Source organism: Cryptotermes secundus, unplaced genomic scaffold, assembly GCF_002891405.2.
Source record: "Cryptotermes secundus unplaced genomic scaffold, Csec_1.0 scaffold142, whole genome shotgun sequence".
Classification (NCBI taxonomy): domain Eukaryota; kingdom Metazoa; phylum Arthropoda; class Insecta; order Blattodea; family Kalotermitidae; genus Cryptotermes; species Cryptotermes secundus.
In genome coordinates, this window is record NW_019743148.1 from 62,362 (window position 1) to 74,233 (window position 11,872).

Below are 11,872 nucleotides of genomic sequence, written 5' to 3' on the forward strand. Positions count from 1 at the left end.
AGTTCGTCGTGAGAAGATTAACATGTGATTGTGAATTGTGTAAATCAGCAAGAGTGTTATAAGTTATTGTAGTTACGACCTGTAAGTGGTTAATAAACCCAAGTACCAATCCGAACGGAGTCTCAATCGCCAAAACACGTTACAATATAATAATTTTCTACGTTGTTTCTCTCTTTGTTAGACGTCAGAGTAACGCAGTTCTTATTCGTTTTTATTGGTGCCCATATCCTCAATAGATGCCCAAGAATATCATCATACTGTACTTCTTTAACTTCCGTTTTAATGTTAGGTATTTGAAGGGCGTTACCTTTACTTAAATGGCATTTTCCCTTCAGATATCCTGATGAAAATTTTGTATTAATTTATTACCTCTCGTCTGTGTGCAACAAGCAATACCAGTCTCTGACGTTCTTTATTTTATCCTACAAGGTCATGGCGACAAATTGTGGTGCTCCTCAATTTGCTATTCCTTACCTTCTTGTTACTGCTTTGTTAGGTCCAAACATTTTTCTCATTACCTTGTTCCAAAACAACCTCAAGCTATGATCTTCTCTTAGGATGGAAGGATACAGTTCCTTTGAATCAGGGTCAATTCCTGATGAGGTCATTTTATTTTTCAATTGACCTAATCCTTCCAACCGCACTATGGCCCTAGGGTTGACTCGGCCTCTAACAGATATGAGTACCAGGGATCATCCTGGTTGTATAGGGTGGCCAGCATGTAAGATTGACTTCACTGCCATCTGTGAGCTGATTGTCTATAAAATGAGAGAGCCTCGACATCTCACATTACATTCCATTGGTCTTCCATGGTCTGTTAACAGGATAGCTTTACTTCTACAAACAATGTGAAATTATTTTGTATTCAGTATTAATCTGCATTCTTAGAAGACAGGAAAACAAAATAGATATTCTGAACTGAATGGTAGTATTAAACAGATGTGATGCTCCAAATTTCCTCGTAAATGTTGTGAATTTTACTAAGAGGAAACTTCATACAATTTTTCTTGCTTTACTTCAGGAAAAAATTTAATGAAGTACCATTAATTTCCATATCTAGAATTTACTTAACCCTGAAATCTCAGGATCATCTTAGTGGTCTTAAAGAAGAAAATTGATTTGAATTGCTTGATGAGTTTATAACTTCAACACTGTTGCAGGAATGCATTAGGTTGAATGCTCTCTTTATACTATTTGGCGAATTCAAGCTTATATTCAACACCTATGCCCCACCTTTCTGAGAGCGCAATGACTCGAGAAATCTGCTAGTATTGGTAATATGAGAAAATAATATTAAATGCCTCCAAATGTAATAAAATAAATGCGTTCATGAAAATTAAGCATTTTGCTTAGAACTGAAGCGTAATATGCATATAATTAGTTTGGAATCCTCATCCCACCCCTAATCCCCAGCAGGATAATACAGACTCCACCACCCTCAGCCATGTACTTCACATTATTAAATCACTAAGAACTCTAAAATATGAAACCCAACTTAAGAGCAATGGTTAGTAAGAAAATGGGGCAAGCCAGGTCATCTATTTTGCAGATTGCATAAGAGCTTCACTGCAAAGTAGTAATGCCATAACATTTTCATCAACATTATGAACAACACAATTTCAATGAAGGAAGTTGTGTTCTGGGATCTGGCGCCGTGTATGCTTTGTTTCAGCCGACGTTTCAGAGGAACGTATCGCCTCCATCTTCAGGGCAGGTGAATTGCCCTTCGCCCCCCTGACCATATATGGCCTTAATCGCTCTTCACTGTTCCCATTGGTCCCCTCTCCCTAACCACCTCCCCTGCCTACTTCCTATATAAAGTAGCGCTTTTCACTTCCTAATCATTACAGCTACTGCTCTCTGTATTCGCAAGGCAGTTCACCTGCCCTGAAGATGGAGGCAATACGTTCCTCCGAAACGTCGGCTGAAACAAAGAATACACGGCGCCAGATCCCAGAAGACGACTTCCTTCATAGTCATCGCCGTGAAAACCTGAAAACTTACATAAACACAATTTCAGTTTCTGTCTCCACTTACCATGATGTTTTTCCACGCTGAATTCTCACATTATATGATGACTTGCTGTATACTGCTCAGCTTTTAAGTCACTTAGTGGGGGGTGGAGTCCAACTGAGTCCACTCAGCACGGCGGCCATTGATTGGCGTATTGTAGCCTGCCCCGGGTGATTATGATGGAGAATTTGGTGGAATGAAGAATACTGCTCAGTTACTTTACTATGGAAAGTAGCTTCTGTCCATAAAATTGGTAACATACCTGGTTTCTTAATTTTATATTTACAATATGAAAGAAATATGTTAGTTCGTTATTATCAATTTAAATGCATTTAATGGGACTGAAGATGTTTGAGAATTGGTAGCTTGGCATGAATGCTGCCAGGCCTTCTTCTAGGGGCAGCCTAAAAATTTGCTTTGTAACTTACATTTAAACAGAAGAGTTCTGTTTTCTGGGATATAATGCTGTGTAGTCTGCTGAAGGTCAACTTATGTTTCAAAGGAACATGTCACCTCCATCTTCAGGGTCAAAGAGTAAACCAAGCACGAATCTAGTGTGAAGCAGGCATCAAGCAGAGGCTCTGCTTTAGGTTTTTGGTATTATACTTTGTCACTGATAGTACATACAAAATGGGGTTGGGATAGCTCAGTGGATACAGCAATGTGCTATGGGCTGGAAGGCCGTTTGATTTGCGGCAGAGTCAAGATATTTCTCTTCTCCATGGTGTCCAGACTAGCTCTGAGGTCCACCCAGCCTCCTGTCCAATGGGTACTGGGGGCTATTTCCCTGGGAGTAAATCAGTTGGGGTAGTAAGCTGACCACTCACCTCCATCTAGTGCCAAGGTCAAGAATGGTTGAGCTGCTCCCAGGAATAATCACCAAAGGACAAGCAAAACAATCCAAATAGCTGGACTTTTATGCTTTATTGTGAGACCCACACTGATATAAAAAACATAAAAAATGTTCTTCCATTGTCCATTATTAAAATCTTAAAAATGAAAAATAACTGAAAAATTACAGCTGTTTTCAGGCATGAGATTATATTAACCTATACCATGTACATCACTGCTGAATTCTCCAAATTTAAACAAAACAAGCAGTACAGGTTTGTCAAAACAGGTTATTCAAAATCAAATTGGAAGGCCAACGTTGCTCAGATAATTAAGATTCTCTGTACAAAATCCTTGGACTTTCTTTATCTTTGCAGTGCTTCAATCATATATACTCCCTCTTGAGCTCCTGACTTGGAATGGATCTCATATTCTAATAGTGTTATTCTTCCAAGAAAAAATACTGCCCAGCTCTCTTCTGCTCAGTATCCTATAAAAGCAAATAAGTAATCACAATATGATAACATGATGGACACACTTGCTTTTAAGCTATAAACTCAATAAAGGAGTAATGACAAAAATGTAAGATACACTATACAGTTATGTCAGTCCAGAGATGAAGTCCAACATTTCAAAGACCTCTCTGTCTCTATCACTAGGGAATGATGTATTGGATAAGCACTGTCCATGTATTTATTGTCATTTGATAATGACTAGACATGGGGTTTGGAATGATAATTGGATTTACTGGACACTGAATCACCTTATTTACAAATAAGCACACAATTCACATGTATTCACTATTAATTTACAATCTCTTTTATCACTCTTGTTGGGTTTGTTGCTGATTCTATCTTCACAGATGTTACTAGGTTTCAGGCTCTGATAATGGGGACTCCTTTAACTCACCGGCTCCCTATATGTTACTTTGTTATGAACCAAATATAAAACATTACCCTCAACAATTCCTTAACTGTTGTGTGCATACACGGCTTTCAAGAATCAGTTGTTCACATACATGTCTGTTGGTGACTGGTGTTTGACATTACCTTGCAATGGAATTCTCTGCGACATTTCTTCAATTCAAAGATTTTGTCTTTTACATGACAAGACTATTAGCAATGGATCAAGTGAGATACACAATCCAGTAATGAACGTGGGTGCATTGTGTTGTTTATAAATTCCTGATGATGGTCATATATGACCAAAATATGTAGCTAAAATAACAATTTAATAAACTAGCTATCTTATGGACATTTTGAATCTTATCATTTATTAAAAGTATAAGATTGTAGTGATCAACAGACATATTTACATACTTTACAGAAAGGTTCATACCTTCACAGAGTTGTTCTTATTAATCCGAGGCCGGAAATTGTTGGGGTCCCGCCTGAAGGTTATACCCAGAAGTTCAAGAAATCTATTCATTCCTGCTAGCAAGTTCTGTGGTGTATGTGCAGTTGTGTCTATAGAAGGTGAGCCTTCAAAGACAATCACCCGATCAGCCAAGTATGTTGCCATGATGAAATCATGCTCTACTACAAATCCAGTCTTCTTGGCATGTAAAATAAATCTAAAAAAAAAAATAGAAGGCGACAATTATATGACTAAATTCGCAGAATTTTAAAACCAAAAAATAAAAATGTACACTACATAATGAGATACACATTAATGATTTTTGAGGTTTCTGTATAAATTGAGTAGAAACTTAAAGAAATTTACCACTGAGGTAACACATATTGAAAAATGAATATACTGAAAGCATATGAAGTCTAAAAGTGAAAAACATTAAATGAAGTGGGTGCTGTGGAGGGGACTGGGGATGACTAATTTTGATTGAGTGAAGTTTGATGTTAAATCTAAAGAAAGTGGGTGGAAAGGTGTACACCCCTGAAATACACATATTTTCCAGGCATATTTTTCACAGCACGATTCACATTAGATTTAACAAAATATCAAGCCCAGTGAGGTATGTAAATGTGGAAAGAAAGCATCTGGAAAATATGCTTACTCTAGATTAGAGTACACTTTTCCACTTCTGTCACCTTCTGTGTTTTCAAGTTTGTAAAAAAAGGTAACAGGCCACGGAGGCCCACAAGGTTGTGGGAGGTCAAGACTCCCACATTCTCTAGACAGTCGGCTCACATATTGTGATAAGTTTGTTGGCTTTATGTGCCGGCCGCTCTTTACTCCCAGGAAGAATCCTGATTCTCATTTCTGTTAGAGGCTGAGTTGACCCCAGGGCCATAGTGAGGCTGAAAGGATTAGGTAAATTGAAAAAAAAATCCAATGACCTCATCAGGAATCAAGCCCACAACCTTCTGGCTTATAGCATAGTACCTCAACCAACTATGCTACTGCATGCCCCCTTTCAAATCTGTATAAAAAAAATCCCTGGTTTTAGTCCGCAAGCAGACTATACTGACTGAGCAACCGCCACTTGTTGAAGTTAGTGCCAACTTCAAATCTATATATCACTTAAAAATTGAGCTGCATTACTGTGAGTCTGACTGTGTACTTGGTCAAATCATAAGGGCTGGCTGGATTTCATGTAGTAGTGACATATGAATATGGAATATTGAAAGTCTGTACATGTAGCCCCCCTCCCAAATGCCTACCCTTGCCCAAGAATTAAATCTTGTCTAGCCTACAGCCTAGTCACTATACTGACTGAGCTATCCCAGGATTCAGAAAACTGAAGCTTTTGAAAATGATCTTGTACTCATGTAATATTATAAAATTATGTATCATACTGGGTTATATATAGCCAAACTAATGGCAGATTACACAATGTAAAAAAATACAGCTTCTTTAGAATGATTTCTGAATAATGTACTGTTTTTTTTCCTTGAAAGTAACAAATTATAGCTTGTAAGCAGATCATTTATTTATATATTTGCACAGATCCCTGTTTGCTTGAATGAAAGAAGCATTTTCCTATAATAATCCATTTACTCTAGCTTTCAACAGTAGAGTATTTGTTCTAGAAAGTGAGAGGTTGGGGATTTGATTTGGAAATGACGTGAAATTATTTTCACTTTTTACAAATATTCTGTAGTTGGAAACTGATAACTTCTTTACTTGCTATACAAGACCACATCATGATCATACAATATGTGAATATAACCTAAAATCAGTTATTAAAAATATTAGTCAACTAGTTCAATGTATTCCAAAACATTAACTATGTAATACAGTCTTCACACCTCTTAATTAGTTTTGCTGCTACTAGACGTTGTTCAGAATCCAGGTATGCTGATGGTTCATCAATGAGGTATACATCTGCTGGCTTTCCCAGGCAAAGAGCCAATGCAACTCGCTGCAGCTCTCCTCCAGACAAGTTTTGCACCTCCTGGTCCATGATGTCGTCCATCCGCAGTGGCTTCATCACATCAGTCACAAACTAAAATTGGAGTAACTGGTGTTGTTACTGACCTGGGATACATTACGGCATGTCATGAACATGAATTCTTCGATTACTGTCCTCTTATGGGTGTATCATCTTTACTGGTGGCTAGGATCAATAATATTATTGTGACGGCATAAGTATGTCTATAAAACTGTACTTGTGAATTATAATTCCCCATATTAATGTAAAATTTGTAGGCAAACAATTCCATTCTTTTTGATTTATGATCATTCCTGACTATCAGTATCTCAGTCTGTGAAGTAGTGAATTTTCACTCTTTGAAACTACATGTCTGCTTTGACCCAGAATCATGGCAAGAGGCCAGAAAAATACGCAAGTGAGCAGCTGAATGTATGATACACAATACATGAGCAATCAAAAACTGAACTCTCTGGTATCAGACAAATTATATCAACTAACTTAAAGTGCAGATTTACACCACTGTATTTCACATTAAAATTAAATCAATATTTAGCCATTAAATAAATAATATGTACTATCAAAATAAGTGTAATGATATATCAGCACATACAATTTTCCTATCTACAGTTTCTCAAGTGGCCTCAGTCTTCTCAACCATGGCATTTTTCAGTTGGTGAGGCACTGCTGTACATAAATTTATCATTGGACTGATCACTGTATAAGCCTGCCGATACTTTTTGGCCGGTGTCCTTCACTGTCAGCGCATGAGAGCGAGTCTATGCTACAAACTTGCTTCGTCTGCAGAGAGACCAGTCGTAGGCTGGCACTGGCAACTGGCACGTGGGAAAAGCACATGGCATCTACTAATAACAGCGATCCTATGAGCTCAAAGTCTACCTTCTTACTGAGGCAACATAGTGTTGCTGCGCATGCTCACCAATCTTAAGCTCACCGACTTGCGTCAGACCACCACGCATCAGAGATCCACCAGCCAAAATCGACCGTCCCACCTATAACCTCTGAAAATACTGAGAAGTGATGTATGAGCTGCTGTCACTGTCAGAACTGTCATTCCCCACATGCACACGAACTTCTTGACCTCTACTGAGACGAGCTTTGGTAGCGACGTACTGAGTTTCTCATAGCAATAACATTAATATATATTTTCCAGTTGTCTTCGTTGACTGAATCAAATTTCTCATCTGTGAGTTGGATCACATCTTCCATTCCTTCAGCATCCAAGTTTTTAATAGTTGCCCATATTAATTTGATTAGATTCACTTCTGGGTGATAAGGTGGTAGCTGCAAGACTGAATGATCATGTTCAGCCAAAGTCTTATCTTACAGATACACAGATTTGTAGGCTTTTCTTAAGCCATGTAAATCTGTCTTACAGTTCTCTTCTATATGTGGAATTCTTTTCCATTCAGCCAAGATACAATGGTACGCTTTTTGCATTCAGTATTGGTACTAGATCAATCTAAACATTGTGGCAAGAAACGTTGTGTTACCAAAATGCTGTATAGAGGTAGATTTGGAATGAGCTTCTCTATTAACAACTTCTCAAAATTTCTGTACTTGATGTCACCATGAAAATCTCCTGCAGTTTGATGGAATTTAAAATGGAGTATATGTTAGGAATGAAACCTTGGTCACTGACAGAATGTACTATAATCAACTGTTTCCCTTTGGACAGAAAAGCAAGCAGGCCTCAGATGGAATGGTCACTCCAACATAATGGCAATAAGTGAGAGCCAAGGATATATCATTTCATCCATATACACTGTGGATCTGCCTTTACTTCTGTACTTCACTATGCTGCTTAAATATGACACGATCAAAGCTCTGATATGGCATTCCATGAGGATTTGCCACTTATTTTTTGCTTTTGTCTATCTAAAACCTAGTCCCATTATCACTTTTCTTTAAGTTAATAGGCCCCGTGTAAACCTGATTGACTGGGCCAACTTCATATAAATTTCCTTTGCTTGCTGGTGACATAAAACTCATTAACAGTATCATGAATAACACACTACATTAAAGTTGCCTAAGCCTGTCTTTATGAGGATTTTCAAATAAAGTTGACACACCAGATTCTACAGTTTTCATTTCTTTTGCTGTTCTTCTATGAGACCTCTCTCATACTCCTGATGTCCTTGTTACTCTTTTCTGCAGTTTCTTGAGATGTATGGAACTCCTGCATCAGGCTACCTTTCCATGAATTTACGTACATTGGCCACAGTCTTATGTTTGGATATGGATAACTTTGCCTTGTAATTTGCTTTCAATAGACAGCATATTAAGAGCAACCAAATATTTTTCTGTACACCGGTATCCAACTCAGCAGTGTCAGGAATACAGACCTATACAATCACAGCTGCAACACACTCATCCTAAACACCCCTTTGTGAAGAAAATTTGGAATGTGAACTCACCCAAACTCCCCAGTGCATCCACAAATGAAGTGGTGAAGAATAAATGGGACAGTAGTTCATTTTTTAATTTCTGGCCTCAATTTAATGGAGGATACATATGGCAGTAATGCTGTAGTTTATCCGAAATTAAAGTAATATTTAGGTTCCAATAATAATACATGTAGAGATTAAGGTACATATGGTCAATACAAGGTCACTTGGCGTTTTACATTTCAAAAACTTATCACAACAATATGGGTGTTAAAAGTTTGAGAGCCAGCATTTGGAAAAATAAAACTGTCCTCAGGAAAAGTGACTAGCCATGGTTTTCACTACACAGACACAACGTAGAGTATGCAATGAAGTACCTGATGGACAGCCTCTATGACAACTGACAAACAACTGGATTATTTTTAGCAAATATAATACTGTTACCAAATTCCATGAGAAAACTCAGCTGAAAAGCCATCACTTTGCCATTAAAAAGCAACAATTTGGTTCAGAGGTAAATCCACCTCAGATTAAAAATGTGCCTACCTGTGGGTGAACATATGCATCACGTATCTTTTCATGTAACAACTGACGAACAATTCCTTGTGACTTTGGACTAATCTTCTGTGGTTTGTAACTGATATGCAGTTGTGGAATGTTACCTGTAACAATTATATCAACCCTGATTAACTCATATATTAGGTAGACTATGAATTTTATCCAGGCAGAAAAGTATGCCTTTCTCTGCTACTTTCAAGAACATTTTTTTTTTCAGCAAATGTTGCATGTTTTCCCATTATTCTGACTACACGTATAAAAAGTAAAGTAAAGGTATCCCTGTAACAGACTGTGGAGCCCCATAGGGTTGTGAGATGTTGAGGTTCCCACATTTTCTAGACAATCAGCTCACAGATGGCAGTAAGATTGTCAGCCTTACATACTGGCTGCCCTTTACCCCCAAGAATAATCCAAGAATATTCCTGATACTCATTTCTGTTAGAGGCTGAGTCAACTCCAGGGCCATACTGCGACTGGAAGGATTAGGTCAATTGAAAAACTCCACCTCATCAGGATTCAATCGCGCGACCTTCCGGCTTGTAACATAGTGCCTCAACCAACTATGTTACCATGTGCCCCCTCTGACTACATGTATGCTCTTGGAAATTAAATGATGACAAACAGGCAAATACCAAGAATTATATTATTCTAATCATTACATTCAAGCTCTAAAAATGAAGAGATGTTACATGACACATCTTTCCTACGATATGCCCCACTGGCATTGCATGATGACTAGGCTTGCAAATATCAAACGATCACTTTATGCATTAAACTGTATATACTTGCATAGCAGCAAAACAGCACAGTGGACATGGACTGCATTATATTTTGTATGGTCTCCTAGCATTGGGCAGCAGGGACATACTTTCTGTGTATCACAATGGGATGATACAGGTTAAGAAATGAAATTCAAATTGAGATTAAACTATACACATGCATTTGGAAAAAAAAATATAAAGATTCAGATAGCATCCAAAAACTTTATTCCAGTACCTGCACAACAGTTTAACAGCCCTGGTTACTGTACATACTAGCAAGAGTATATGGCAAATTTCATAAAATCTTTGGGCATTCTCCTTTATGTCTGCATTAGAAAGGAGAAAAGTTACATTTTTATATATGCTAGATACATAAAATTTTGAATACCTGTATCAGTGAAATTTTCTCGGCAAGTGCTGGGGAAATTACGAATGATAGAGAGCACTTTGTATATAATAAATTAATGCACCATTACTGATATAGAGGCATTAGTATGAACTTTCAAAGTTCTCTGTAAACGAAATTATATAAATCAGAAACTCACCTGGCCCTTCATCTGGTTCTAGCTTGCCTGCAAGCATACGAATAAATGTTGTTTTCCCAGTACCATTCTCTCCCAACAACACCAAGATCTCAGAGTCAGAGAACTGTCCTTTCTGAACAGTTAGGTGAAAGCTACCCATAGTCTTTGTCATCTCTGGATATTCATAGTGATTCATACGTTTAACTTCCTCTTCAGTTGCTGATTCTGCTACTTTGAACACTAATGATTCGTCACGAAATCGTAAGTTTTCCGTTGGAACAAATCCATCCAGGAAGATGTTTATACCTGAAATTATTCCCTAAATTACCTGAAGATCTTTACTTGCTGCTATTTCACATGAAACAAAATTACTCCCACATTTGCACTTCTGAATTTATTTCTAGCCATAAACACACATAACCATGCAGCACATATGATAAAAAGAAAGGTACCACTCAATATTTAATTTGCGGTATTCCAACATGGCCTAGAATGGAAGCCTGCCCTTTTTATACGTTGTAAGTGGTTCAATTCCTGGTAGGAATGGGGATTTTCACTCTGCCCCTACAGCCAGACCTGCTCAGAGGCCTACCCAGTAGCCTATCCCAGGGACAAAGGGGGATTTTTTCTTGGAAGCAGTTTGGGTGCAGCTATTAACACATGCACTAGCATGATGAAATAAATAAACCTTTCTAAAATAATTTTAATGCCTGTGAAATTGCCCTGAACAATTTTAGTCTATTAATGGAGGACTGATATACACTACATTCAGAAGAAGCTGACTTTGTTGGAGGGGAGGATTGGGGGAAACATGTAGAAGGAAAGATACAAATGATTCAATGGGTTTAAAAGTGAAACAAACAGCATGAGAAGATGTCTTGCCCCTACACTACTAGATCTCCACCCATAAGATGCTTCCAGTGTATTTCATTGTACTGCAGATTGACCCTATGTTTACAAAACAAGTTTCTGAACAACAAAAGCACAGTATAAACAAAACAACCACAAACACCATAACTATTCAGAAAAAAGCATAGAAATATATTAACTTTCAGTCAATAATGGGTAGTGTTCTAATAATGTTAATTATGGTACCCTTCTGAAACATGATGGTATAATATGTGGGGCAATCCAAAAGCTTCCGAAATTTGAATTCTGCGCACGAATGGTTATGAGTACATCGAAATACCGCTAGGTGTCTCCTCACACATCCTTCTTGAATCAGTGTGGCAAGCGGCGTCGAGTTGAGTGGTTGGGTTTATTGTTGGTGAACGTATTTCCATTGTTGTGCTTCCATGAGTTTGTGGTTTTGCGGTGGCTGACCTGAGAGAGCAGTGTGTCTGTATAAAGTTTTGTTTCAAACTTGGGAAAACCACTGCAGAAACGCACCAAATGTTGAAGCAAGCTTTTGGTGACAAACAGTTTAGTCCTGACACAAACTTACGACTG

The 11,872-nt window shown here is 37.9% G+C and overlaps 1 protein-coding gene across 1 annotated transcript in view; it reads right to left on the reverse strand.

Annotated features, from left to right (window-relative positions):
- Window positions 1-2,918: 2,918 nt before the first annotated feature.
- LOC111873768 (ATP-binding cassette sub-family E member 1) overlaps window positions 2,919-11,872 on the reverse strand; it is a 16,634-nt gene continuing 7,680 nt past the window's right edge. The window contains exons 7-11 of the mRNA XM_023868716.1: window positions 10,445-10,729; window positions 9,127-9,242; window positions 6,051-6,247; window positions 4,183-4,417; window positions 2,919-3,334 (exon numbers count right to left, since the gene is read on the reverse strand). Of these exons, the coding sequence (XP_023724484.1) occupies window positions 3,287-3,334; window positions 4,183-4,417; window positions 6,051-6,247; window positions 9,127-9,242; window positions 10,445-10,729 (881 nt within the window). The 3' untranslated portion in view covers window positions 2,919-3,286. The remainder of the gene's footprint in view (window positions 3,335-4,182; window positions 4,418-6,050; window positions 6,248-9,126; window positions 9,243-10,444; window positions 10,730-11,872) is intronic.